The sequence below is a fragment of the Mytilinidion resinicola genome, assembly GCF_010093595.1.
Source record: "Mytilinidion resinicola strain CBS 304.34 unplaced genomic scaffold BDZ99scaffold_7, whole genome shotgun sequence".
Taxonomy (NCBI): Eukaryota; Fungi; Ascomycota; class Dothideomycetes; order Mytilinidiales; family Mytilinidiaceae; genus Mytilinidion; species Mytilinidion resinicola.
Window position 1 is genome coordinate 1,586,429 of NW_022985443.1, and position 27,239 is coordinate 1,613,667.

Below are 27,239 nucleotides of genomic sequence, written 5' to 3' on the forward strand. Positions count from 1 at the left end.
AGTGTAGGGTCGAGATCAAACGATATGTAAATAGGAGCGGAAACAAGGATTGCAGCATCGATAGGTGATATTTTGAGCGTGAAAGTCGAGGAAGCTGGAAGGTAGCAAGAGACACAGGGGATGCTTTGACTTTATAGAGCGATGGGAACAAATTCGGCACGTGCCATGCTCTCTTTGAGGGGTCTCTCCCGCGTCTTTTAAAGCTCCAAAAATTCAACAGACAGCCAGGCTTGATCCAATTGAGGATTTGAATTGCAAGTAGCTCGCCAAGTATGGTTTGCTCATACTTCTGGAGACGACACTATCAAATCTTGACTTTACTATGCCTCCAATTTGCGGAGGTATGCCAATAGCCTTGTCGACAACAGACACGAATAGAGCGCGGTGAATCGATATCTAAGGTCTCTTCTCCTTGGAAACGAATACTCTCTCGAAGAACTCCTCCGTGAAGTTACCATCCGCATCCAGCGACTTCTGAGCTTCCTTCCAGGAGTCTCGGATAATCTTAGTCTTACGTTGATCACGGGTTTCGATCACAGCACTGTAGTTTGTCAGCTCGCTGATAGGTTGGGTAGTGAAAAAGTACTCACGGATACGGCACGGGGCGAACGATGAACCCCTGGGTGACTTCATCTTGATTAATCGGAATAGGCACGCCGGCACTATCGAGCTTGCGTAAGAACTTGAACCCCCATAAGAGGCGGGAAATGGCGGTGAAGAGACCTCGTTCAGCAACATGGAAACCAGGGCACACGCGGCGGCCAGCACCGAATGTGAAGTGAGGGCGCTTGCTGGAGTCTGGGTCGATACCATAGTTGTCGCTTAGCGTATTCTCTGCGCCGTGACGGGAGGGATCGAAAGCCCGGGGGTCGTTCTTCACGTTGTTATTCAGCGTCCAGACGTTTATGAACATTGATGAGCCCTTGGGTATTAGATATCCCTTGTAGATGTCGTCTTTCAGTAATGAGTGCGGTACGGCAGCACTTAGAGTCGTGGGCATCCCTGTTGAAATTAGTATTGACAGACTGGGATGTTGGCAGACTTCTTACATCTTAGCGACTCTTCGATAATAGCACGAATATAGGGTAGGTTCTCTCGGTCTTCCCAGACAGGGAGTCGATCTGGTCCCACAACCCGATCAATCTCACGTTGCGCTTCCGCCTGGACATCTGGATAAAGAATCATAGCTTTAACGAATCCGAGCATGGTGTTCCATTGCGTATCTCTAATTTCTATTAGCATTGAGTCTTACAGATACGAAGAAAATGAATCACGAACGTAGCTGCGCCGAAGCCATGAGCAGCATTGTTTGCTATCTCTACATCGGTCAATCGATCTTTGTCTTCGCTAAGAAGCATATCACGGATGAAGCCTGGGATTTCATTAATATTGGAGTTTTGGCCATATACGGGTATCTCAGCTTACTTGGATACACTTTGCCCTCTTGAATGCTAGTCTTTGCGCCTTCCATGAGCTGTATGAATAAGTTCTCTTCGATGACCCTAATCTTTGCCAGTAATTGCTTGTAGGGCATCAGGAATGTGGGACAGTAGCGGTAGAATGGTCGAAGAAATGGGAAAAAGTCCACGAGTTGCAGATTCGCCGCTTCACTTGTCAGATCCATCCACTTCCTTCGGGTTAGCAGATATCGAGAATGAACTGATCATGTGACTTACATCCATCAAATCCTTGACTCTCCCCCCGCTACTCGTCGTCCTGAAGCCGTAGAGTACAGTAGAAGCTACACTGGTAGTGTACCGTTGCAAGTGTCGAGAGAAGTCATCGGGTGTATCTAGCATCTCATTCAGCAGCTGAGTACTGTCGAAGGCCTGAGATACGTCAGTCGGAAGTGTCTAGTACTGAAACGGGCGAAATTTACCTGGTAGGGAATGTACTGATTCGCGACTTTTTTATTCAGGCGAAGATGGTACATTTTCCGTTGACGTCTCCAGACATCGTCATTGCTGATTGCATATTAGCAATCAGTCCAACTAAATTATCTCAGTATGGAGCTTACTCTCGAAACGCAATATTCATGTTACCGCCGAACTCGCGAATGAACAAATCAGGACGAGCAGCATAAGTATGGCCGCGTTTTTCCAACAAGTCTTTGATGACAGTTTCATCGTTCATGAGGACCATAGTCTGACCCGCCAACTTCAAGGTCATTATGGGTCCATCTGAATCTTGATATCAGACCGAAATGCCGCGGATAGGGATCAGAATAAGTTCTTACATTGCTGAGCCCATTCCCTGAATTTGAAATGGAAGTCCTTTAGTGGCATCTGGTGGAGATTACCAAGAATAGGAATTGTGGGTGGCCCTGTCCATCGTGATTAGAGCAAGCAAAGCTATGCTGGATATCAATCTGCCACTCACCTGGGGGCATATTCTTGGGCCTCATTCCATAGTTCAACACCTTGTACCCCACGATGACTCCAACAACGGCGATAGCAAGCCAATACACATGCGGAAACTCCGGCGTAGTGTCCTGAAGTAACCCCATGATTGGTTCAATTAGAAAAAAAGCCTGCACTAATGCTTTACTACGTGATGTACATAGGACCCATTGAGGCCGCTGTGTTCGATATACGGTTGTCGTTGTGGTAGATCTGCAGGTTGGCGAGTTCGGTACAGCCAGTTTCCTCCCCGGCAGCCTTCCGGCCTCCGGGACAACTGAGTAAAGCTGCTCTCTACCGCGGAGGAAAGGCGGAGAGGGAGTATGGTAAACCCTGGCCACAGATAGACTTCTGCCCCTGTTGAATGTTGTATCAGGTGGGCCACGGAGCACCGCGGCATCGGCGAGTGCCTCGAGGAAGGTCGTAGAATTACCCTATGCAGCTGGCAGGCTTGTAACAGGCATCGGCTGAATCCCAAAGCAAGTGAGAGAACAGGAGAAACGTCTACTCTCACCCGGAAATCAATATCGAAGAACTATACGTTTAGACAACGCTTATGTGAAGCAGTGCCGTGGTTGCAGATGACGGCACTCGACTTATGACAGCCTTCTGGGCCTTTTGCTTGAGATACATCTAGAGATTCCCAATCCCAAGAGTGTTGCGGCCACTTACAGAGGGTTCTCATCCCAGACTTGGTTCCTCAATGATACCGCAGATTTTCAGTCCTGAATATACATTGCCTTGTCGCAGGTCTTTGTTCACGTTATTGCCCCTTCCATGAAGCTTCAAGGATTTTTCAAAGTTTGATCGGGATGGATGTCATACAATTCGGGCAATCAGTACGTTCACAAGGCCATCTCAGACAGTCGCGAATAGGGGTGAGATGGATGGAATCGTGAGGCTACTTCCAATTGGGCAAAGCGCTTTGACGCGACTGCGGAAATCCAGACCACATTGGCATAGAAGCGGCTGCCCTCCCACAACAAACACTCCACCACTCTTTGCTCGCAAACCCTCCACTCAATCCGCACCACTCTCTCACACCGTACAACACTCTCACGCAACTATGGGCGACAACGCAGCCGACCACAAAATGGAGGACGACACCGCCATGCAGAGCCCCGCCACCGGCACCATTGAAAAGGGCAAGGGAAAGGCCGCTGAGCAGCAGCCAGACCTTAGCATGGACGAAGAGTCGTCCGATGAAGAGGAGTCTGGCGCTGAGAACGAGGTACGTTCCACCCATTGCGCCTGGCGTGTTGGCATATGATATTTACTAACAACCGTGCCCCGCTATAGGTCCATGAAGGTATAAACACTACCAATGCTCTGCGCGCGCTCGAACAAGGTACTAACGCGACAGACAGCTGAGCCGGAGGACGAGGATACGATGGAGGAAATCAACACCGACAACATCATCAACGACGGCCGGCGCACTCGCGGCAAAAGCATCGACTTCAAGAAGGCCGCTGCCGAATTGGACGACGACGATGAGGAAGACGACGACGAGGACTTCCAGGACCCAGACGATGCGATGGAGGAGTAGAACGCCTTTGTAGGTGAGCCACCAGCCGCTATGCGCCGACCCATGCGCCCGCCACCTCGATTCTCACAAAACACAGGTGTCTGTCCCTTGTTGCCAGCCAGGCCTTACAATTGCATTCTAAAATTTCGTACTGGTCATTGGGGAGGCCGCCGACAAAACATCGGATGATCTTGGAGTCTTGGAGTGTGCATGGGAGCTGGATAACGGACTGGAAAAGGGATCATGGCATGCGGCTGCTTGGCCATGTAGATTTCTCGGTTGCATAGCATAGTCGCTCTGTGATAGTTCTGAAATATCACTTTGTGGCAAATCGCATTGCTGGCTGGGTGATGTTTGTATCATAACACGGTCTAGGATTGACACTTGACTAAGCATGAACTTCTTTGACTAACTACCCATTGACGCTTTCCTGAGACTAAAGGACCTCTGACGGTACTCGAAATGCTGAACCCCCAGACATCTATCCACCAACAATCCAAAAGATTCGCTATCATTCTTCAGACGTCTAGAAAGACCCCGAAGGACATACCACCCCCATATCCTGTTTGTTGACATATTTGTGATTTCTTTTTTCTGCCCTTGGTCTTCCTCCTAATCCGTCTGACATTATCTTTGCGCCCGGTCTAATCTCAATGTTGCGCATTAGCAGCTATTAAGGTACGCTTTCAGGTCGGTCTTCGTGATAGATCAACTTGTACACCCCGTATATAAGTATAATCGTGAAAGTTCCGACGTAGTCATGCTTCGTAAGTTAATCGTCAAGGTATGCAGCCAGAGGCCATGATCCAAGCAGGTGTGCAGTCATCTTGAGCAGTGGAAGACGACGTAGTTCGATGTATGCTTGTCTCTATTGTACAATATGACCTCCCATCCTCTAAAAGTACAGTGAGGGTTCGCTCGTGTATGCCATGCCAATTCCGGAAACGCCAATTGATATGTTTGAGAGGTGAAGTCGATGATTCTACACGAGTTTGCGGACGTACTCGATCGCGAAAGGAGCTGGGTATCGTCATCAGCGTCATATTAGTACGCGTATTAGATATACTCACAGAGGTAGAGTAGGAGACACATCCCAGCAGTGAATTTGATTTCTTGGTTTGCTTGCGCTTCTTGAGCCTGAACATTGCAGTCAGTATCTTGCCCGTAGGTGTAGTCGTAGATTTCTTCTAACCTGAAGCTCGGCTTTGGAAGGTGGTGGTGGTTCTGCAGCGTCCATCAGTAAAGAATATTTTATTAAAGCGTATGGAATGAGACTCACGTCCGGCGAACATGGTGATAGAAAGGTGTCCTTATGTCCTTAGAGGTGCTGTGCGACTGGAGATGCTCCTCGAATGCAAGCGTCCAAAAAGTTGACGGCGCCCGGCGAAACAATATTACGAGGGTGGCCCGAGCTCACTGCGTCCAGCGCTCTTTCAACAACTTCACGCGCTCCATCACCACTGTCTGAAAGGACACCTCAAAGCAACGACACCACCTCTGCTGCATCACTACTCCTCGACCCATGCGCGCCACCATGGAGGACGTCCAAATCACCCGCTCTCACTCCAGGTCCCCCCTTCCAGAGGCTGGACACGATCCTCAAGATCCTCTCCGCCCTGAAATTGAAGAAGAGAACTCTACGCCAACCCCGCCATTCCTGAATCCGACCCAAGACATGGAGACCGCAGGAAACGGGCCCGAAACGCCAGATGAAGACGATCCGGACGTCCAGGCCGACCCTGATCTCTCCGACAACGATTCCGATCTATCGGATGTCGACGAGGCGCAATTCGACGACTTCGACCCTGCCAACATTGCTATCGAGGGGCCCGCCGTTCTCGATGAGACCAACTTGAATCTGATCGGTGTGCACAAGCGCAAGCGGACTGAGGGAGAGGCTGATGGAGACGCGAAGAAAAAGAAGAAGCGTGATAATCGCCGGGAGAAGCCAAGGAAGTCACGAAAGGGTCGTAGTGGCGACGATGAAGCTGCAAGTGGAGGCGAGGATGAGAGCAGGCGGCGAAAGCGAAAGGACGGAGGCGGTGGGAGAGCTAGGGCTGCGACTCCACCAGAAGAGAACGAGGAGAATCTGTCTCCTGAAGAACGTACGTGACCCTGTCTGGCTGTTTGTATGTCGAATCGTTGGCACTAACTTTGCTGCAGGACGAAGACGCGCTCTTGACAGGGCTATGGACGAAGCTCTTAAGAAGGGTGGTACTGGCCGCCGCCGCAAGAAGGATGGCATTGACCTGGAACAAATGGCCGATGCTGAAATCGAAGACATGCGACGGCGCATGACAGACGCTGCGAAGTGGGACAACGAGGGTCGGGATCGTGGCCAGCCTGCGATGCACAAACTCAAGCTTCTCCCCGAGGTCGTGGCACTACTCAACAAGAACACGCTCAAAGAGTCCTTGGTGGATCCGGATATCAACCTGCTGCAAGCTGTCCGATTCTTCCTGGAGCCCCTCAACGACGGCAGTCTCCCGGCGTACAACATCCAGCGCGAGCTCTTCGCCGCTCTTAGCAAACTGCCAATCACGAAGGATAGCCTCGTGGCTAGCGGTATTGGCAAGGTCATCATGTTCTACACAAAGAGCAAGCGCCCAGAGCTCGTTATTAAGCGGCAAGCGGAGCGTCTATTCAACGACTGGACTCGTCCGATCTTGAAGCAGAGCGATGACTACCGCAAGAAGGAGTTCCAGCAAGCCGCTTTCGATGATTCTATGTATGTATCCCTCAACATTTCTAATCCAAATGTCACGTTGCTAACAACCATTCCAGGAAGCTTCCCGTACGCTCCGCGAACCCAGCAAACTCCCAGGCTGTTGCCCAGGCCGCGGCTCGCAAGAAGGCGCTCGAGACACCGAAAGTCTGGAACCGAGCTAGGATGGAAAGCGGCCCTACCACCTACACCATCGTCCCGAAGAGCAACGTCCAGGTTCCAGAAGGCACGGTCAAACGTGCTCCGGGCGCGGCAGGAGACGAAGCCTTCAGGCGTATGCGTGCCAAGCAGCTGGGAAAGACTGGTCGCGGCGGAAGGTAGTCAAGCTTTTGCTTTTCTGAGCGGGTTAGCGTTAGTCTAGTGACGGGGTTCCCGTCACATTTCCTGCATTGGCGGCGTTAAAATTGAATATCTTCGTAGGTACCAGATGAGAGGTTAACAGGAATATATTTCTCTATCAAGAAGATCCTTCGCAACTAATGACGGAAAACATGCTTTATCTTACCAAAAGTATCCAGTTGTGGACTCTCGTAGATCGCTACTCAGGGTGTTCCCACAAGCATTCAAAGAACCCGAATTGTTTTGGTTTGGATGGCCTGTAACCTCGAAAGGCTACCTCAGACAGCGTAATCTCCTGTTAATCAGAACTCACATTAGTGTATGCACCCTTCCCACGCAGCGTATTCCAGCATATAACAATCAACACAACCATCGAGACACAGGGTCATGTTATACACCAGCCAATGCCATTCACTATCTATGCTCACAGGCGACGATTTCAGAACTTCAGCAGGAAAACAACAAAAGCGAGACCTATGTACACATGTAATGCAACGCCCTAGAAACTTATACACAGCCGCGGACCCCAGCTCTCGTAACCCTTTTACGCTGCAGCAGCCAACTGGCCAGCAGGCGGGCCGTAGCCGACTTGCGGGTTCGGCTCGCCGGGGGCCATGAAGTTGGTCTGGGGGTTCTTTTGTGCCTTGGCGGCGGAGCAGCGGGCCATTGTTGGGGAGCTGGGTTGTACATTAGTCCTTTACTCGTGAAAACGGAAGAGGCAGACACCGGGCTAAAACTTACTTTCTTGAGATGGAGTCTGTGAAGTAGAAGTTGTCGATGACCTTCTTCAGTGGCGTATTTGTCGGCTTAACGCCCTTGTGCTGGTCCACGAGCTGCACCTTAGTGAGCTGTGGTAGACCTGTCGACTCCACCACGTCGTAGCGTCGCAGCGCGGGCGAGATTTCCTCCATACGGTCTCGCAGGACCTCGACGTCGTCGAATGGTAGCGGCGCGCCAAGATATTCTGATGCGGCGCGGATGATCTTCCAGTCTTCTCTCGCGGCACCAGGTAATGAGACGGCGTTGCGAGACATCTGTGCGCGACCCTCGGTGTTGACGTATGTGACTGACTTCTCGGTGTATGCAGCGCCGGGGAGGACGACGTCTGCGATTTGTGCGCCTCGGTCACCGTGGTGGCCTTGGTAGACGACAAACGTGTCCTTAGGGATCTCTGCTTCATTGACTTCATCGGCACCTAGCAGCCAAATGAACTTAGGCTTGGTGTCTGCGACGGTTTGGGACGGAACAGTGAAGCCTACTTCGTACGCACCGGCACGGGAAGCCGCCCGTTGGAGGACATTGTAGCCGTTCCACTCTGGTGTGAGGAAGTTGGCCTTGTGCTTGTCGATAAAGGTACCAACGATCTCATAGATAGCTTTGGCGTCGGGGTTCTCGACGACTCCGCTACCCAGAATGATCATGGGTTTCTTGGCAGCTTGAAGCTTCTTGCCGAACGCACCTGCAAGAGCTGACTTCAGGCTAGCAGCAGTATCTCCGAACTTCTCATACTCGAAAGTGCTCTCGAAATCCTCACCGATAAGGCCAATTTCTAGATCCGACCTCAGCCACTGCTTCCTAATACGGGCATTGAGAACAGCGGCTTCGTGGCGTGGGTTGGTGCCAATAAGTAGGATGGCATCGGCCTCTTCCACGCCATAGATCTTGGAGTTGAACGAATAATTGGATCGGACATCAATCCCATGGGCGACTGGCTCGCTCCCTTGGGGCTGGTCCAGAGCCAAGTTCTCGGAGCCTAACTTGTTGGCGAGATCCTTCATGGCCACTAAGGTCTCGGTTTCGACCAGTTGACCAGCAATGACTTTGAACTCATCGCCCTTCGGTGATATCCGCTTGTACGCGTTTCCTATTTCAACGAGAGCTTGTTCCCATGAGGCTGGCTGGAAGCTGTCCTCGACCCGGATGAGCGGATTGACCAGTCTTTGTGTGCTGAGGGCGTCACAGGCAAACCTGGTCTTGTCGTTGATCCATTCTTCATTGATATCGTCATTCAGACGCGGTAATATCCTCATAACCTGGATGCCTCGCGCGTCTATCCGAATGTTTGATCCGAGTCCATCGAGCACGTCGACTGATTCGGTGTGGTACAGTTCCCAGGGCCTGGATTTAAATGCATATGGCTTAGAGGTCAATGCACCGACGGGACATAGATCGATGACGTTTCCGGAAAGTTCTGTGTCCAAGGCTGTTTCCAGGTAGGTCCCAATTTGTAGGTCGTTGCCGCGTCCTGTGGATCCGAGTTCTGGAGCTCCTGCGACATCGTTGGCAAATCGAACGCAACGGGTGCAATGAATACACCTGTTCATTGATGTCTGCACCTTGTCAGTGCATGTTTCCTGAGGCCCTAACATCCGCAATTACCTTGACCAAAGGCCCAATGTTCTTGTCCTCAACCGCGCGCTTTCCACCAATCTCGTGAAACCGCCCTCTGTCCGCACCATACCGCATTGACTGATCCTGCAAGTCGCACTCGCCACCTTGGTCACAGATGGGGCAGTCGAGAGGATGGTTGGCGAGGAGGAACTCCATGACGCCTTCGCGGGCTTTGTGGACGAGCGGAGAGTTCGTCTTGACCACCATTCCGGGTTGTACGGGCCAAGCACAGGATGCCACCGGCTTCGGGGCCCTTTCCACCTCCACCAAGCACATACGACAGTTACCCGCTATCATGAGCTTCTCGTGATAGCAGTACCGCGGGACTGTACTTCCGGCCTTCTCGCATGCTTGAATCAGGGCGGATCCGGCTATTGTGGTCGTTAGAGGGACGATTAGGGCTCGGGAGGTTCGAGGAGTCCGGCATACCTTCGATTGACACCTTCTTTCCATCTAGAGAGCTTTTTAGCAGCTATTCGTGTGGCACCATGCATCCGGCACATACCTATTGTAACCTCCACCTCGGCCGGCCTGGCGGTGGTGGAGGCAAAGGTCCGGCTGCCATTGAGGGTGGCAAGCCTCGTCGGCTTCCTTAGCGACCGGAGCAATTGTTGCCGCAGCATGTCGGGGCGTGATGAGGGGAGATGGCGATGGCAAAACAGCTCGTTGACGTCTGGAGTTGGAGTTTCGCCCTCTCGTCATTTTTGGGTTAGCGGTATTGTTACGGATAATAAGGCGGCCGTGATTGGCCCAAGCGCTTATTTCTGAGATATAAAAGTTCTCGCACGCTGAGAACCTCTTCCTTCTTCACTCATTACGGGCACAATTTATTGTAGGAGCCTTTGGCTGGCCCTCTTTTGGGTCGGCACAATCGAATCTTCCTCTATTACGTGTCCCAGAACGCGACTTGTCGAGCGATGTTAGCTGGAGCCGGCTTCGAGTTTTCTCAAGTGAGGTCGTGTTCCTTTACCAACAGCGCTACATGCCTTTTCATTGGCACCACCTTTTTAGATATTGCGCTTTAAGCTCCTCTTTCGACGGCCATAGGTGCACAACTGGAGTGGCTTTGGTTCCCCCAATTCTTGATGATATAGCCCTCTCCACTGATGTCTATGTTGCGGCGAGGTGGCTGGCTGAAATAGACGCTAGCAATTTGATCGAATACTTGGTTCGAACGACTCCTCGCTCTCCAGGTCTTTCCATCCTGCGCTGCGATCTCCCTGCAACCGTATCTTGATCCGCTCTTGTAGCTTTAAATTTACCTGACCCAGACCAAGTCTTTCGGGTTGCCTAACATAGCAGCCTTGATCCTTGAGCTAGCAAACTATACTCACCATTGAACCCATCAATGGGATACCAGTGGCCGAAACCTATTCCTGTAACTTAAATCTACTATCCTTCTCTAGCAAAAGGGCCCAGTAGCTTTCCTGGAGCGCGATCTACCTGCTTGTTGAGCTGACAACTACGGAACACTTTGCTTAGCTTCACGGATGGTCCACCCCAATCCTATCAATTATGGCCAATGATCACTCGAACATTACGAGCCCTCAGCACCCCCTTGATGAACTTTCCAACCCAGAATAAGGTTGTTCGAGAAGTCGTATGCATGTAATCCGCCATCTCGAAATCCATTCTGAAGCCCTTTCGTAAACCACAGCGCCTGCGTTCGTGATACCTCGACCCTCAACACCAGGCAATTCCATTCTGTATTCGTGTATGGAACATAATACGAGCTCCGAAGACGCGCCCAAAAGCTTCAATCGCTTCTATATCCCCATTTAGTTAACTTGTTCTTGAGACTATTTAGCTCTTCCTCCGTTTTCCTCTTCACGCTGTATCATATTCACAATCTGCAAGGCATCGCATGTACACTCCCAATCAAGTTCAGCATTGCTTCAAGCCATACGCCCTATCCACTATAAAGCTGACTGCTAATAGACGCTCATATTCCATATTTTGTCGTTGTCAGAGCTTACTGATATCGAAAAGAGTGGTCTAGACGAACGAAAAGGTCAAACGCGCTGATTGTATCTAGCTAGCAACCTCTTCAAGAGTCTTTGTAGAGGCCGAAGTCGAGATTCAAAACTATTTCCAGGTCGTCTATCAGCAATCCTTGGGTTAGTACCTTCGAGATCGTGTAGTGGGGCAATGAGGAGTGCCACAAATTGCGTGCTCGACTTCGAACCACCGACCCGCGCAGCTGTGTCATGGGCAACCGAAGACTTTTTGCACCATCCCACCACTGGGCACACGGCGTCGGCCGTGCATCAGCTCATAGCAGAGCGAATTCGGAGCCGGGCTGATGGGGGCGAGACGTGGGAGAAGGTGGGGAACTGGCCGAACTAGGTGCCTTCTATTTAAGTCATAAAGAATTGAAGGCCCCATCTTCACTCCACCACCACGCGATTGCCAAGCTCCTCGAACGCCCTTCTTCCATTCCACCGCGTCGTGATCCTCTGAATCTATTCACTTTTCTGGACGCTTTTGGCAGCAATTAGCGAATTGCACAAGACGCCATTGTATGACGTGACGCGAGGGGCGGCGCTATTAACGAACGACCACCACAGTACTGGGTTACCCCACCTATTTGTTGCTGGACGCGAGAGCTTAGAATCCCAGGAATCCTTCTCGTTGGATCCTGTGACACCGGATCTTTTCAATTAGACATCGATATCGGAAGCTCTCGCAATGGCTGAAGAATTCGTAAAGAACTTTGAGACGCTGCAGCTGCACGCAGGTACGCGACGACATAGCTTCACCCCGCTTTATGGATGCAATTGAGCTAATAGCGGGATATTAGGACACTCGCCTGACTCAGCGACGAACTCCCGTGCTGTTCCTATCTATGCGACTACAGTATGTCTGTATGGGGCTTGGGAATTCGGTGGAAATGAAACTGATCACTTCTAGTCCTACACTTTCAATGACTCGGCACACGGCGCGAGGCTATTTGGCCTCAAAGAGTTCGGCAACATCTACAGTCGGATCATGAACGTAAGTTGGGATATATGACTTCCGCTCTAATAGCATGAAGACTGGGAGATTCTAAATACTACCTCGTAGCCTACCGTCGATGTCTTTGAGAAGCGAATTGCAGCTCTTGAGGGCGGAGTCGCAGCCGTTGCAGCAGCTTCAGGTCAGGCCGCGCAATTCATGGCCATTGCTGCGCTCGCACAGCACGGTGACAACATTGTCTCTACCTCGAACTTGTAAGAGTCCCTTTGACCGTGGCTCTGTCTGATGTCTGACCAGCGAACAGGTATGGAGGCACCTACAACCAGCTCAAGGTCCTGCTGCCACGATTCGGCATCCACACAAAGTTCATCAAAGGAGACAGCCCCGAGGACTTCAAGAAGGCCATTGACGACAAGACGAAGGCCGTTTATATTGAGAGCATTGGTAACCCACGATACAATGTCCCGGACTTTGAGAAGATTGCGACGGTTGCGCACGAGGCTGGTGTTCCGGTGGTTGTGAGTTACTCTCGGAAACAACACGATAAGTCGTGGGAAGCAATTAGCTAGACTAGGCAGCTGACATAGCTCTGATCAGGTCGACAACACCTTCGGTGCAGGCGGCTACTTTGTTCGTCCTATCGACCACGGCGCGGACATTGTTGTGCACAGTGCCACCAAATGGATAGGAGGCCACGGCACTACTATTGGCGGTATCGTTGTCGACAGCGGCAAATTCGACTGGGGCAAGAACGCAAAGCGTTTCCCACAGATGAACGACCCCGCTGAGGGCTACCACGGCCTGAAGTTCTACGACACATTCGGCCCCATCACCTTCGCGATCCGTCTACGCGTCGAGATCCTACGAGACTTGGGCGCGGCGCTGAACCCATTCGCCGCACAGCAGCTACTGCTGGGTATTGAGACGCTGAGTCTGAGGGGTGAGAGGCACGCGCAGAATGCGCTAGCGCTGGCGAAGTGGCTGGAGAAGAACGAGAATGTGGCCTGGGTGTCGTATCCTGGGCTCGAGAACCACCCGTCGCACGCGCTGGCCAAGAAGTATCTGCCAAGAGGTTTCGGAGGCGTGTTGTCGTTTGGTGTGAAGGGAGGAGGGGAGGCCGGTAGCCAGGTCGTGGATGGCTTCAGGTTGATTTCGAACCTGGCAAAGTAAGTGGACGCATCGAGTAGCGGGCGCCGGACAAGAGCTAAAAGACATCAGCGTCGGTGATTCGAAGACTCTTGCGATTCACCCGTGGTCCACCACCCACGAGCAGCTCAGCGAGGAGGAGCGCGCGGACAGCGGCGTCACTGAGGTATGTTGGCGCTTTGTATTTCAACCATAGTAGATATTGACCTTGGCAGGACCTGATCCGTATCTCGGTTGGCACCGAGCACATCGACGACATCATTGCCGACTTCGAGCAGTCATTCGCCAAAGCGGCCACGAAGCCGGGCGAGAAGGCCGAGGCGGCAAATGCGGAAAAGACGGGGACAGCAGAGGGCTCTGCCGGAGTTGCCGGATCGACTTGAGGGAAAAGGTTGGGTGGTTGGAGAGCAGAGATACCTAGGCTGAAGTCACTTTCGTCGCGACGTCCGTGTGGCTAGAGTTCTTGCATAGCAGTGATTGGTGTTTCATGTTGCATGTGCAACGCCGAGCGGACCCCCGGTCGCTCTCCACATCGCAGCTTGTCATGCGGACAACCCCGGACTGCGGCCGTGAAGCGGGTTGCAGGAGGGGATGGCATCCCGAAGTTGAAGCCCCTCGCACCCTCGTGATCATACCGAGGTCGCGTCCTCGATGCTTCAACGGTTGCACAACCAGTCCAGTCCACGCCCGCATGCTCCGCAATCTTGATGCGGGCTTCCACGGCTCGTTCTTTGCGCCACTGTGCCAGGCTTGGGGGCCAGGGCAAAAGGCGTTAGGCCTCCCGTACCATCTAGATCCCGTGGCCAGGCCTGCAGTGATGAGATGCAACATGTGAAGACAAACAAGCATTCGACGTGCATCACCAGAGGCCACACATGCGCTCGTGGACATTGCGGGCGACATTCACTGCTCACATTGCACGACACCCCACCACGTCCTCTGCCCCAGACTTGAATTCGACCGCCACCGATAGCCTCTCGCGCCAGCTTGGCCCGCACTTTGCTTCTTTGGGAGGGACCGAGGCTCGCGCAACTCGTTCCTTTTACAGCAAAAAGTCCAGCGTATTGTGTCGTGTCCCTTGAAAGAAGGCGACGGACTTTATCCACTCCATTCTCCCTGAAACTAAACACTCCCTCCTCTACGCACCGTCATTTTTTGAATATCGCGAGGCTGTACAACCGTGAAACTTCAGTCCCTCGCCGTCCCCACCAACCGACCAAGCTTCCCCCAGAGTTCTTGGTTGTGGCGCCGCATCCGCTGTAAGTGCAGGTGGCTTGCATCCCCATCTCGGCATCGCCGACACTGCATTTTCGTGAGCTGTGTCCAGTTTCTGAGGCTGATACGACAATAGCAGCAGCGTGTCCGGGTCATCATCATCATCCAGGCACACCCTCGCTCCGTGCTGCGCCGCTGAGTCCGGATCCCTAGCGTCGCCGGAGTAAGAAGGGCTCCTTCATCCTGCTTTTCAATTTACGGGAATCGACATTTTCGACACCGGAGCTTTTGAGCAGAACTCACCATGTTCGGGTCGACTCCTCTTGCCCTTGAGCGCGCGGCTGAGCTCGCAAAGCCGCCGCCCGTGGGACAGCCTCACAGTGTCGCCTTGCCTGGGTCGAAGCAGGAGGGACGCAGTGCTGTGTATAGACATTGGCGGTTTCAGAACGAGCTGTTGAAGACATTGGATCCTGCGGTAAGGAAGACGCGGATACTGGACTACAGAACTGTACTGACGGCTTTTGGTGAAGATTACGACCTGTCACGAGGCCTTTGAAGCCACAGGTATGTGCTCTTTTCGGGCTTGCAGTGGCATACAGCTAATTCTCCTTCCAGCAAACCGTATACCGAAACAGAGATGTCTAGGCCATCGTCCGTGGGATCCCGTAACGAAGACCTTTGGAGCATACCAGTGGGAGGATTACCAGACAACACAACGGAGGAGAGCGAATTTCGGGGCTGGCTTGGTCGATCTGCACGAGAAGCACGGTGTGACCGGATCCAAATACCCCGTGGGACTGTGGTGTCAGAATCGGCCAGAATGGCAGATTACAGACCTGGCATGCATGTCCCAAGGGCTCTTCACCGTCTCCATCTACGATACCCTAGGCCCGGATACTGCGGAGTACATCATCAACCACGCGAACCTGGCTTGCGTGGTAACCTCCTTGGCTCATGTTACCACACTCTTGAAGCTGAAACCGCGGTTGCCATCTCTGAAGTTTGTCGTCGTTCTTGATCCCCTGACTGCAGGCGAGCAACCTGGACAATCCAAAGCGGACCTGCTGAATTCCCTCGCGAAGGACATCGCCCTTTCGATCCATAGCCTCCGAGATGTCGAGGCAGCTGGCGAGAAATCTCCACGTCCCTACAACCCGCCTACTCCTGACGATGTTGTGACAATAAACTACACGAGTGGAACCACGGGTGATCCAAAGGGAGTTGTCCTGACCCATGCCAATGCGGTATCAGCGACTATGGCGAGCTTCCTTATTCTCAAGTCCGGCACCAACGACGTTACTTCCTCGTTCCTACCGTTAGCACACATTTACCAAAGAGTGGGAGAGCATACTGCGCTAGCCTCTGGGGCTGCGATTGGCTATTTCCATGGAAATATTGCAGAGTTGGTCGACGACCTCAAGCTAATTCGGCCTACGGCAATGGCAGCTGTTCCTCGTCTTTACAACCGATTCGGAACTGCTATTAAGGAGAATACCATGGAGCAAGCCGGCTTCAAGGGTGCTTTGTCCCGGCATATTGTAGCAACCAAGCTTGCTGCGGTCAACAACAAGACACCTGGGGCTGCCACCAACAAGCATGCCTTCTACGACAGGATCTGGGCGAAGAAGATTCAGGCAGCTTTGGGCCTTGATAGGTGCAAGACTCTCGTGTCCGGATCTGCACCCCTCGACCCATCTCTTCATCAATTCTTACGCGTGGTAACGGCGAACCACTTTTTGCAGGGCTACGGCCTGACCGAAACGTACGCGGTGTCTCTAGCTCAGCTGGATGGTGACGTGTCATCTGGCAACTGCGGAGCAGTAAGTCCAAATGGAGAGTGCTGTCTCGAGGATGTTCCAGACATGGAGTATCTTTCATCGGACAAGCCCTACCCGCGTGGCGAGCTCCTCATCCGCAGCGGGTCTCTTTTCCGCGAATATTACCGCAACGAGGCGGAGACGTCGAAGGCCATTGACAAAGACGGATGGTTCCACACCGGCGACATCTGCCACGTCGACGAGCTCGGCCGCTTCAAGATCATCGACCGCAAGAAGAACGTCCTGAAGCTCTCTCAAGGCGAGTATATCTCGCCCGAGCGCCTTGAGAACGTGTACCTAGCCAATCTTGGCTGGTTGGCGACGGCATATGTCCACGGTGACTCTTACCAGAGCTTCCTCGTTGGTATCTTCGGCATTGCGCCTGATAGCTTTGCGGCTTTCGCTGGAAAGGTCCTCGGAGAGACTATTGATCATTTAGACCTCGCGAAATTGAATGAAGCGTGTCAGAATCCGAGAGTGGTGAAAGCGGCGCTGGCTGCGTTTGACAAGGTCGGCAAGAAGAACAAGTTCAACAGCTATGAGAGGGTGCGCTCGATCAAGCTGTTCATTGATCCGTTTACCATCGACAATGAGCTTTTGACGCCAACGTGAGTAAACCCAACCTCTTGTCCCGTCCGCTTTCCTTTTAAGATCGAATTCGCTAACATGTGTTCATCAGTCTCAAACTCAAGCGCCCACAAGCCGCAAAGAAATTCCGCGACCATATAGACGAACTGTACGATACTGCACTTGAAGAAGAGAAGAAGAACAAACCGAAGGCGAAGCTATAGAGGGAAGTTACGGAGAACATATGGTCGGCGTGGTTTATTTGTTTGCCTTAAACCTCGGCTAGAAAGCTTGTGATGCATGGTTTTAGTGCGGAGCATCGTTTCAGCGGGTAACTGCATGCAGATAGGTTTGTCTCTCTGCACGGTGACACCTTATTGTAACCTTCGTAGATTAGGTCGCGTAAAATAAATGTATAAAGACCTTACTTTCGACAGTGTCTTCACGCTGATTATATTGCTTTTATTGATTCTTCAAGAGATATGAGGCCTTATTTGTGTCGGTATCCATAATCTTGAACGCTGCGTTTATATATCATGCTCTCAATATATAGTAATCAAAAGAATAGAGTATGACTTGTTTGCTTCCAACTGTCTACTCATAGGAGAGTCAGCAGCCGCACGAGCCTCCCCGGGGTTTCGCAGCCCAAAACCACTGCACTCTCCCTCAACCTATGGCCCCTAGGATGGACAGTCCATCTATGAACGCGGAAGACGGCCCTCTCTGACAGGGCCTTTGATGGCATAGCCCTGTTCACCAATACGCCATATCCCCCAGGCTGAGAACCAGCCCGTCCCCGCTCGTGCGAAGTCTCGTTGAAGCTGTCGGCGCATGAGAGAGCGCGAGGCCCGCGATTCGACGCCGGCATTTCGAAGCACTTCGCGCGGAATAAAACCCGTATGCGCCGAATGAGTGCTTTTCTAGCTGGCGAGCGTAGTTTGATTGCAGTTTTACTTCATCTTTCCGTCAATGTCATTGCTCAATCTCGATCTGGAAAAACGTACATCAGCTTCATAGTCAGCGTTCTTAAGCCCTATAAACATCACGAGAAGCCCAAATTAGAACAACATCTCAGAAAAAGAGGATATAGGCTCTGTCTAGGAAAGTATAGAAGTGACGTAGATGCCAAATTAAATCTAATTTGAGCTGTCGAATTAGGCTATACTGAATACGGCGCGAAGCCGCGAGAGAATCCAGGGCGGTGGTTGGTCTCGCTGAACTCGTACAAATTCACTGGCTGCCGCCCTGATTAGACATTTCGTTGTTTCGGCTTATACTAGCCTCCGACCTCTGGCTCCTAGACAATCTTTAGTGTTACTACTGAGAGGAAGTATAAATGTGGAAGACAGAAGCCCCCAAAGATATCTGTATACCATCCCATCATTTCTAGCTGACCCTGTCTCATTCCCTCTTATCTGCCTACTCAAACCCCAAAATATCTCAAAAGCCCTACCACGTCCAGAAAACCGTAGACAATCCCGACACATTCCCCTTCCACAAGTCCGTCTCAGCCCTCTGGGAGCAAAAATGGCGCCAACCCGCCTCCATGGGCATCTACCCCTTCGTCGACGCCCAAGTCTCCGACTTCGACCCCATCTTCGCCGCCCTCAAGACCTCCAGCAACGACAACCCCACCATCCTCTCCGACCCAGACGCCTACGCCACCCCCTTCTTCCCCATCGCCTCATCCCTCGTCGCCCGCGCCCGCACCCTCGAGCAATCCGGCGACACCCCCGCCGCCCGCGACCTCTACCTACGCGCCGCCGCCGTCTACTGCACCGCCCGCTTTCCCATCAACCGCTCGCCGCTCTCGCAAAAAGCATGGGAAGCCGGCAAAGCCGCCTACATGGCTGCATCCCCCTGCCTCTCTCCCCCAAACACCGAAGTCGAGATCCCCTTTTCGCACGCCTCGCCCGCAGCAGGGGAGTCAGCCGCCGCCCCCATCCCCGCATACCTCCGCCTCCCCGCCGGCGAACCCCCCAGCGAAGGCTGGCCGCTGACCCTCTTTATCTGCGGCCTCCACGCCTACCGCACCGACCACACGCCGCGCACGACGGCGCATGTGCGGCGCGGGTGCGCGGTGCTGAGCGTCGAGATCCCGGGGACGGGGGATTCGCCGGCGTCGCGGGGCGATCCGGCGGAGGCGGAGAGGCTGTGGAGCAGCGTTTTTGAGTGGATCGCGGGAAACGCGGAGAAGTACAGCTTTGATAGCGGAAAGGTTGTGGCGAGGGGCGTTAGCACGGGGGGCTACTATGCCATGCGGATCGCGCACACGCATGCCGACAAGCTGCTTGCGGTGGTGGCCAAGGGGGGGGGGGGGGGGCAGCGACCGGATGTTTGAGAAGGAGTGGATTAGGGCGCAAAATCATATGGAGTATCCGTTTGCGCTGGCGGATGTGCTGGCGTGGAAGTTTGGGTATGGGAGTGTGGAGGCGTATGTGGAAGGGGAGCTGCGGAAGAGGTTTAGTTTGGTGGAGAATGGGGTGTTTGAGATGGAGAGCGCGAGGATGTTGTTGATTAATGGGATGGAGGATAGTATTTTCCCGATTGAGGATAGTGAGGTTGCGTTGAGGTTTGGAAGGGTGAAGGAGGCGAGGTGGGTGGAAGGGAGAGGGCATATGGGAAATCCTGGCGCGGAGGAGACTTTGTTGGGGTGGATTGATGAGGTTGGGGGGGGAAAGTGAGGGGAGAGGCTTGCTGGGCTTTGGTGGGAGATTGGGATGGTGGTGTGTGGTGTTGGTGTTGTTGCGTGTGTAGCTTCGAGTGTAGTGTTATGAACTTCCGGGATCGTCTGTAGATGCAATGATGGGGCCTTTACTTTCTACCTCTTGTCTGCCATCAGGACGTGCTTGGCTAAGGAATGCGTATGTTCTAGTCTGGGGATACATCGAGTACGGACTGAACGTCTTGCCCTGATGAAGTTGGAGCTTGGATCAGAACAATTCATGGTGGCAGGAGGTGGTATGTAGAGGCTTAGATGAAGAATAGGGCGCGTGTCATGAGAAAAGAGGTAGAATTAGTCGTGATCATATGTTCTTGGGCATCTTGCTGGCAGGGCTCCACTACTGGGACGTAAAGTCTGAACATTTATCAGATACTGGTTCCTGGATGGCTGATAATTTGCTGTATCGCACGTAACAAGCGGCGAGAGATGTTGAGGAGATGAGTGGGGATCGGATGGATTAGATCCATGGTTGAGTACAGTACCTCGTCGAAAATATCTCTCTCATCGAAAATATCTACCTCACCACCACCATCAATCCATCGAAATGGAGCCGTCGGCTGCGCACCGCGTCCTCGGTATCATCGAATTTCTCGAGCTAATCCTTCTCGAACTTCCGGTCTTCAACATATTCCAAGCTCAGCGAGTCTCCAAGCAGTGGAATACCGTCATCTGCAACTCCTCACCGTTGCAACAGGCCATGTGGCTCGCCCCTCTTGTTCCGGCTTCTCTGCGCAACAAGGAACATCCAAACCTTTTCGACAATTTTTATGATGAAGGTACCGATGATTACTACTAGATGCAGGTATTCAGAAGTCGTACTGTAGGCCACAACCCTCTGTTGCGGCACGACAACTATACGATCGGCTGCTATTTACCCGATAAAGCAGATTAGATGATGCTTATATTGTAGTCTATGACCTAGCCTATGACTGCAAGGATCCTCAGTTCACTCTTTACCTCCTAGAAGAAAAGCACATGACGTGGAAGGAGATGCGGGTGTGCAATCCATCATGCACGCGCCTTACGGTGCGTGGCCAGTTTTGGGAACTTGGTGTTCTGGACAACGAAACCGGCGTCCGGATGGGGGATGTGATGAGGTTAATTGGTACAAACTGGATTTGGGAACGTGATATATACGGTGTTGGCCACTAGTCGGGGCATTCGGATATGGCACTGCTTGAGCTCCGCTCTTGCTCCGTTGACAGCATTGTGAGGGAAAGGCCCGAGTAGCAGGTAGCTGGTTAATCAAGAAACAGCCTGGTTTCCACTGTATTGATCTTTACATCGAGTTCGGGGATCCCTCAGACTGCCACGGTATTACGAGCAGTGATAAACGAGTTTGCCCAGACTTGTGGCAAGACAATCCACCGTCATACTCGCGATCAGGATGCACTCTTCTCAGGTTTCTTCGGTCATTAGAGAATCTTCTTGAACAAGGATGAAAGTAAGGGTGAAAATGGAACAGTTTGTCGCCATAATCTATGACAGAATTTATGGACTATACTCAAGAAAATCTTGGCCTTACCTAAAATGTGTAGGTCTAGGTTGAAGGATTGAGTGTCTTTAAAGAATGGAGATCCTACGAGAAGTTCTCGAGTGAGGTCTGCGACAGTGCAGCTCAAAGCCCACAGTTCTAGGTTTGCTGACACTGAGCTTTATCTACGTAGGATTTCTGTAAACGGAGGTGAGGTCCTCTTGCCTCAAGATGTGCCCGTAATTGACCACTTGATAAGTGAACATATCTGTTAGAAGGCTCTCATAGCCCTAGACCTATAAGCTGAACATTGAAAGTGTTTGAATTGATTAATTGTGCTGGTGTAAGAGTCTATGTCAGCTTTGACGATGCTTGGCTTCTCGTCTGAAACTCGCGCCACGCGCCGCTCTCAGCTGCAACACCTCTAGATTTCTTTCACGCGACCACTTTACACGCTCTGAAGCACTTCCCGCATACTAGAAAATCACCGTGGAAGCTACAGCATCTCTTATATCATTGGCAACCCCCAAACCTCCTGCGCCGTTGAGCGCACCTGCGCCAATGCGCCCCCAACCGTAACCTCCTTCCAACCATGCAGTTCCCCAAACTCACGCCTCTCCAGTCGAGGCTTGCGGCCTCCCTAATTGCCTCCGCGATATTAGTCCTCGTATATTTGTTCCTTACACCAAATCATTTCGCATATGCCGCCGAGCTGGACTCGATACTCCAAGAAGACCACAACCACCACCGGTTACACGCCCGCGTACCTACGGACCTTCTCGACGATTTAGACGACTACGATGATGCTGAGGGGTACGAGGCGGAGTTCATGGGGGTGTCGAGGAGTATCATAGGGCGGGTGGCTGCGTTCAGCGATGCGCTCACGAACAATGTGGTCAATAGGATGGATATCGATCCGGGGTTGACGCACAATTATGTCTTTGCAAAGGCGCAGATTATGGGTAACCACACGGACAAAGGAGTAGGATTTCCGTCTGCACTGCAATTGCAGCGCCGGAGCGTGAAACAGGATGAATCTGAGGCCCTGATTCTCAACCAGGAAGAGCTTGGAGAAGGAGAACTAATGGACGAGGAAGAGACGGAGGACATTCTCAAGAGGCAGAATGAAGGTCCAGCTGTGTATATCTCGGTCAACGCGTGCCGACAACCCTCTCCGAATGGGACTGTATCTGGTAGTCCCCCTCACCTTACGATGTACATTTCAAAGACGAATACAGCCCCAGGACGTGACTCCCAAAAGGACCTTGTTACCCCGCCAATTCCTTTTCAAGGAGGATTTGCCAACTACACTCTCAATTCCACTGGAGATGTCTACATAGGCGTATCTGCACCCGACCTGCCGAAGAACTATGCCGGCAATTGGCACTTCGAGATTGCAGCTTCAATCGACGGGCCCTATCAACAATATCACGATTCAGAGTTTCTGTACCCGGTGGACGCTGATAGCGGGTCAGCTTTGTTCATAACTCATGGCCTTACTCCGAATGATACGATGCATAATGTGGATGAAGAATGGGTCAAATTTGGGCCTCTCTTCACGATGTACGCTTTTCCTCAAGATTATCAGCCAATAAAGGGCCTGGAGCAGTCGTTTTGTGCAATACGTGAGTCGTTCGATGCGGCAAGCCTGCCGGTTTCGACGGGCATGACACGCAGAATGACTCCGGATCTGAACCAGACGATGACGAGCCAGACAAAGCAACAATTCCACATCGAAGGCTTGAATGCAAGCTCTACCTATACTGCATATCTCGCAATGGTGGGGAACGGCACGACCGAAGGGCCAGACGTCCCTGACGGAGCTGTCGTCGGAGGTGGCGGTCAAGTATGGAAAGCCGTCAACTTCAGCACCAAAGCCGGTATGTTCCCCTGCACATGCTCACCAAGTCATCTATACTAACTGCCTAATCCAGACGGAAACTGCCAAGTCATCTACAACCTCACCTTCTGCAGCGACGTCGCCTACGCCGTCCCCGCCAACCCCTCCAAATTCAACGCCACCGGCCTCGCCTCGCTCTACGACACCCAGGCCCAATCCTACTACGACAACTTCACCAAGTCCATCGCCCAAGTCGCCTGCGACACGACCGACACGGCCCGCTACTCCCTCGCCAAGACTTGCGACGACTGCCGCCAGGACTACAAGAACTGGCTCTGCGCCGTACAGATCCCGCGCTGCGAGGACTTCTCCGCGTCCCCGGACCTCGCGTACCTCCAGCCGCGCAACATCGGGCAAGACTTCATCAACGGCACCAAGCCCGCCGCGAACGCGACGGCGGAGAAGCGGCTGTCGTTCAAGCAGAGCCGCAACCCGCTGATCGATAGCGTGATCCAGCCCGGCCCGTATAAGGAGCTGCTGCCGTGCGAGGATCTGTGCTACAGTATCGTGCAGAGCTGTCCTGCGAATCTGGGGTTCTCGTGTCCGAGTGGGGGGAACATGGCGGCGGGGTATGGGAAGCGCGATCCGACCAAGAATAATATGACGTGTAGTTATCTTGGGGCGGTGCTGCAGAAGCCGAATGGGGGTGGGAGACAGTCGGTTAGTGCTGGTACCTTAGTCGGTGTGGCAGTGCTCGCGGTGATGATCATGGGGTAGAGGGGTGTGGTTGGGCAACTGTTAGGCGTAGGCGTTTGGGGCTTTTGTGGTGCCATGGCGTTGCTGCATGTAGAGGCGTCAAGAGTTGTGTACAGTGCTACAAAGGTAGGACGCACTTCGTAGGCGCTGATCCGTTTACAAGGACCTTAAGACTTGTTCGTTTGGCTTAGTGGTACTGCGTTTCCCTCGTTTCTAGATGCCTATGAGAAGATCACTTGGCGATGAAAGTTCTCAAAGACTATCTCTACGCACAACCACGTAGCATTCACAGTTCGAGTTCTTAGCAACATCAAAGAAAAGCACGCACGATACACAGTCTCGATTCTTCTGCAAGTTCAGCACGTCGAAGGGTCTAAGTGAGCGATGCAGTATTAATGCTATAATTGGTAAAGTATGTAGATGCTCATATGTCCTAGATGAATGGACACGTTGATGTTCTATGTACATCATCTCCATAAGATAATGCCGCTTTTCGATGCCTCCGGCCCTATCGGGACGGCGCCACAACGCTACAAGGGTGGTTAGGATGGTCTCGGAATGAGTAATGCACGGCAGTTCGAACCGACACTCTCAAAGCGATCTCCCCCCTCCGAAGTCCTCATCCCCTTTCCTCTCCGACACTACTCCGAAACCAACGTTCGTACATCGCTCTACGCTCCTTCATCTTTCCCTCTCGGCTCCAAGCTGTGGATATTCGCTTTCGCTGTCTGCTAGAATTGGCTGTTCACGGAAAGCGGCGAGATCCAGCTCAATTCCAAAGACCGTCCTTTCCTTTCTCCTTTTCCTTCAACAAGACTGCAACAAGACGTGAAGATGTTGATTCTCGGCTTTAGAATCTGGCGTTCTGAGTTACTGCTGGCATGACCGGCTCTTGTGTGATGCGCACCAGTGGCTACATCCCGATCGCGACTGGAAGCAGGGGCATTTGGCGGGCTTGCAGTGCGGAGCGGCGCAGTCGCAGGAGATCACGGACTTTAGATCCGCCAGGATTTCTTGAAACTCTGCCTTGAAATCTCCCTCGTCTCGAGAGCCGGCAAATCGTTTGGCATCCGATTCAATCCATTTCTCGAGCGCATCCATCACTCCTGCAAACTGTCGGGCGACCAGTTCGTTGGAAAGACCGGGATGGTTCGCGACGGTGTGAATGTTTCGAAGAATTGAGAGGATTTGCTGCTCATCCCAGAACATGCCTCCGTCCATCAATGCGTCCTCAATCGTGATTGGCGCGTGAACGACCATAGTTCCTGGAGGCATGATCAAGGTATCACCTGGCTCGAGGACTACCATCTTCAATCGGTTCTTCTCGGGGAGGTAGAGACTCTCAAACTTCTTGTAGCGCTCCATTTCCTGCTCCGTCAAGTTGGTCATCACCGGCCAAGCTTTCAGTCCCGTCCACAGACGAGCCCAAGTACCGTTCAGCCAATCGATGTGGCAGCCAGAGACGGCACCGCGCTGAGCGTAGAGGTTGAAAGAACGGCAAGAGTAGAAGTCAATGTACGGCTCGCCTGCAGCGTTCTTGATCGGGTCCGTATGCGGCTTTCCGGCTACCGAATTCGAGCCCTTCCTGCTCAGCGCGCGATCGGAGAGGGAGTTGATCAGCTGGAAACGACGTCTTTCCAGAATGTCTGGAATTGGTTTCTCTACTACATCGCGCAGGTTCAAGAGGTTGTATGGGAGAGAGTCGTTGCTGAGGTGTTTCTTGGCCTGTTCGAGTCGCTGTAGTACCTCTGCTGTTGGAACGGCACGGGCGCTGGCCTGGTCAATGTGAATCGAGGGATCTTGGACGTCGATTTTGTTGTTTCCGAAACGGTCTTCCATACGTTCGGAGAATTGCTGGCGAACAGATGACTCGGAATGGCGTTGCTGCGGAATTTCTCCACGGACGACGGTCGGCAGCGTGAGAGTTTTACCGCTATCGATGTACGCCTCGAGATGATCCCACGTCGTGTACATGACATCGGCGTCGTCCAGAGATTGAACCGTGTTTGGGCCCAAGTCGAGATGCTCGGATGCCCAGATGGCTGGCCAAGCGGAATTCTGAAGTACGTAGATGCCGATCTGAAGCATCTGTTGCCATTTCGACTGTCTCAAGCCCGAGTACAGGGGGATGGAGTCTTTACAAGCCAGCATTTCGCGCAACAGAGTCCCGAGGGCGGCTTCATGTTTGGTTTGGATGCTAGGAACCAGTTTGCTGCCAGTGGACGGGATGGTCGTAGTGGAGTCGAGGGGAGCCTTGGGCGGTGCTACCATTTCCAGAATGCGTGGTGCCTGGTATGCTCGGCCAGAGACTTGGCCATGCAGCATAATTCGAGATGCTGTCTTTGTGATTTTGGACTCTGGTCCTGTGCTCTCAGAGTCGGATCCTTTGGCCTCTCGCTTTCGTTTTGACATGGTCGGCGGCGTAGTTGGCAGGGTGTTCGCTTCGCAGCGAGGTCCCACGGTTCGACTTGCCCCGTTCCCCAAAGCCTTCTTTGGAGTACATGTCTTCTTCCACGCAGCCAGCTCGACAGCTCTTTGTCTGCTAGTGGCATACCGCGACTTCAATCGATCGCCTTTGATCGAAAGGATGAACGGCATTGTTTCGTTCTTTTCTGAGCAGGCTGCCTGCAACCTTGAATTTCTTACTCAGTCGTAGTACGGACGGCGCTTCGAGCTGGACCGTCTCTGGAGCGTCTAGAATGAACAAGATGTAATGTATAGTGCAGTGTGCAAGCTGGAGAGCGGTAGTGTGTGTATAACAGGTGAGGACGAAGATGCGGGAGGAAACATTCTTTGGCAAGGTTTTCTTTGTCCATCGAGCGGTATTTCACTGGTTTTTCAATAACAATAGAACAATAGCTGGTGGCCGGGCCTGAATAGGTTGTGGTGCGGTGAAAGCTGTGCGGGCTGGCTATTGTCAGGTTGCTATTGTTCGCTCACGCCCATGAAAAACCCACCACAACGCGACCCTCCCGGCCATCGTGCTTGCCTCTGGCATTGTCATCGTGTAATTTCATCTTATATAATCTCCTTCTCACTGCTTGTGTTCTCGTCAGTATGTCGGGAAGGTTTGGTGAAGTAGTCCTTCCGTCTCAACCTGGTTGGGATGGTGAAAAAGAGGTCGCGCTAGCTGCCTGAGGCTGCGTGGTTAGTGAAAGACTTTGCAGACCCTTTTTTCCTCGACTGTTTCAAGTCATGGCCTTTTCTACACTTAGTTTCAGACCTGCCTTTAAGTCTAGCATCAGCTATGGTGATCAAGTGAGGAGGAAAGGTTTGGCGTTTGCGAAGGATTTTCTCGAAGCACAATCACCTACGCGACGACGGCATCAAACACCCTTGAATCTAGTCGATTCATCACGGGCCCC

General features: G+C 52.4%; 12 protein-coding genes across 12 annotated transcripts; 7 read left to right on the forward strand and 5 right to left on the reverse strand.

The window, feature by feature from the left end:
• Positions 1–396: 396 nt before the first annotated feature.
• On the reverse strand, positions 397–2,506 carry BDZ99DRAFT_384790 (putative cytochrome P450; the record flags this gene model as incomplete). The annotated part of the gene is made up of 10 exons (XM_033715404.1): positions 397–541; positions 591–1,002; positions 1,050–1,225; positions 1,279–1,372; positions 1,426–1,627; positions 1,677–1,829; positions 1,880–1,964; positions 2,018–2,180; positions 2,237–2,323; positions 2,380–2,506. The coding sequence occupies 10 exons, from the start codon at positions 2,504–2,506 to the stop codon at positions 397–399; spliced, it is 1,644 nt and encodes a 547-aa protein (XP_033578840.1).
• Positions 2,507–3,465: 959 nt separating this feature from the next.
• Positions 3,466–3,945, forward strand: BDZ99DRAFT_475375 (uncharacterized protein; the record flags this gene model as incomplete). The annotated part of the gene is made up of 2 exons (XM_033721981.1): positions 3,466–3,630; positions 3,763–3,945. The coding sequence occupies 2 exons, from the start codon at positions 3,466–3,468 to the stop codon at positions 3,943–3,945; spliced, it is 348 nt and encodes a 115-aa protein (XP_033578841.1).
• Positions 3,946–4,906: 961 nt separating this feature from the next.
• On the reverse strand, positions 4,907–5,216 carry BDZ99DRAFT_519120 (uncharacterized protein; the record flags this gene model as incomplete). Its single annotated transcript, XM_033725375.1, has 4 exons — positions 4,907–4,944; positions 4,995–5,061; positions 5,117–5,148; positions 5,204–5,216. The coding sequence occupies 4 exons, from the start codon at positions 5,214–5,216 to the stop codon at positions 4,907–4,909; spliced, it is 150 nt and encodes a 49-aa protein (XP_033578842.1).
• A 176-nt stretch (positions 5,217–5,392) lies between these two features.
• Positions 5,393–7,301, forward strand: BDZ99DRAFT_440862 (uncharacterized protein). Its single transcript, XM_033717734.1, has 3 exons — positions 5,393–6,029; positions 6,088–6,652; positions 6,709–7,301. Exons 1-3 carry the CDS (start codon positions 5,447–5,449, stop codon positions 6,968–6,970), a joined length of 1,410 nt encoding a protein of 469 aa, XP_033578843.1. The 5' UTR covers positions 5,393–5,446; the 3' UTR covers positions 6,971–7,301.
• Positions 7,302–7,385: 84 nt separating this feature from the next.
• BDZ99DRAFT_508115 (NADH-quinone oxidoreductase) lies at positions 7,386–10,046 on the reverse strand. The gene is made up of 5 exons (XM_033724301.1): positions 9,885–10,046; positions 9,809–9,832; positions 9,368–9,750; positions 7,730–9,318; positions 7,386–7,665 (listed from the first exon to the last, which is right to left on the reverse strand). The coding sequence occupies exons 1-5, from the start codon at positions 10,000–10,002 to the stop codon at positions 7,533–7,535; spliced, it is 2,247 nt and encodes a 748-aa protein (XP_033578844.1). The 5' UTR covers positions 10,003–10,046; the 3' UTR covers positions 7,386–7,532.
• A 2,021-nt stretch (positions 10,047–12,067) lies between these two features.
• On the forward strand, positions 12,068–13,863 carry BDZ99DRAFT_384570 (O-acetylhomoserine ami; the record flags this gene model as incomplete). Its single annotated transcript, XM_033715387.1, has 8 exons — positions 12,068–12,116; positions 12,180–12,235; positions 12,290–12,373; positions 12,443–12,588; positions 12,639–12,852; positions 12,932–13,500; positions 13,553–13,646; positions 13,696–13,863. The coding sequence occupies 8 exons, from the start codon at positions 12,068–12,070 to the stop codon at positions 13,861–13,863; spliced, it is 1,380 nt and encodes a 459-aa protein (XP_033578845.1).
• Positions 13,801–14,691, reverse strand: BDZ99DRAFT_282269 (uncharacterized protein). The gene has a single exon (XM_033714011.1). The coding sequence runs from the start codon at positions 14,381–14,383 to the stop codon at positions 13,898–13,900; it is 486 nt and encodes a 161-aa protein (XP_033578846.1). The 5' UTR covers positions 14,384–14,691; the 3' UTR covers positions 13,801–13,897.
• A 271-nt stretch (positions 14,692–14,962) lies between these two features.
• BDZ99DRAFT_508119 (long-chain-fatty-acid-CoA ligase/ protein binding protein) lies at positions 14,963–17,622 on the forward strand. Its single transcript, XM_033724302.1, has 4 exons — positions 14,963–15,170; positions 15,226–15,259; positions 15,311–17,120; positions 17,192–17,622. The coding sequence occupies exons 1-4, from the start codon at positions 15,000–15,002 to the stop codon at positions 17,301–17,303; spliced, it is 2,127 nt and encodes a 708-aa protein (XP_033578847.1). The 5' UTR covers positions 14,963–14,999; the 3' UTR covers positions 17,304–17,622.
• A 251-nt stretch (positions 17,623–17,873) lies between these two features.
• BDZ99DRAFT_508120 (alpha/beta-hydrolase) lies at positions 17,874–19,763 on the forward strand (the record flags this gene model as incomplete). Its single annotated transcript, XM_033724303.1, has 3 exons — positions 17,874–17,976; positions 18,470–19,378; positions 19,425–19,763. Exons 1-3 carry the CDS (start codon positions 17,911–17,913, stop codon positions 19,761–19,763), a joined length of 1,314 nt encoding a protein of 437 aa, XP_033578848.1. The 5' UTR covers positions 17,874–17,910.
• A 585-nt stretch (positions 19,764–20,348) lies between these two features.
• BDZ99DRAFT_519127 (uncharacterized protein) lies at positions 20,349–20,956 on the forward strand (the record flags this gene model as incomplete). The annotated part of the gene is made up of 2 exons (XM_033725376.1): positions 20,349–20,580; positions 20,715–20,956. The coding sequence occupies 2 exons, from the start codon at positions 20,349–20,351 to the stop codon at positions 20,954–20,956; spliced, it is 474 nt and encodes a 157-aa protein (XP_033578849.1).
• A 754-nt stretch (positions 20,957–21,710) lies between these two features.
• BDZ99DRAFT_461843 (uncharacterized protein) lies at positions 21,711–24,340 on the forward strand. Its single transcript, XM_033719706.1, has 2 exons — positions 21,711–23,158; positions 23,213–24,340. The coding sequence occupies exons 1-2, from the start codon at positions 21,871–21,873 to the stop codon at positions 23,893–23,895; spliced, it is 1,971 nt and encodes a 656-aa protein (XP_033578850.1). The 5' UTR covers positions 21,711–21,870; the 3' UTR covers positions 23,896–24,340.
• Positions 24,251–26,270, reverse strand: BDZ99DRAFT_461844 (uncharacterized protein). Its single transcript, XM_033719707.1, has one exon. The coding sequence runs from the start codon at positions 26,143–26,145 to the stop codon at positions 24,745–24,747; it is 1,401 nt and encodes a 466-aa protein (XP_033578851.1). The 5' UTR covers positions 26,146–26,270; the 3' UTR covers positions 24,251–24,744.
• Positions 26,271–27,239: the final 969 nt, after the last annotated feature.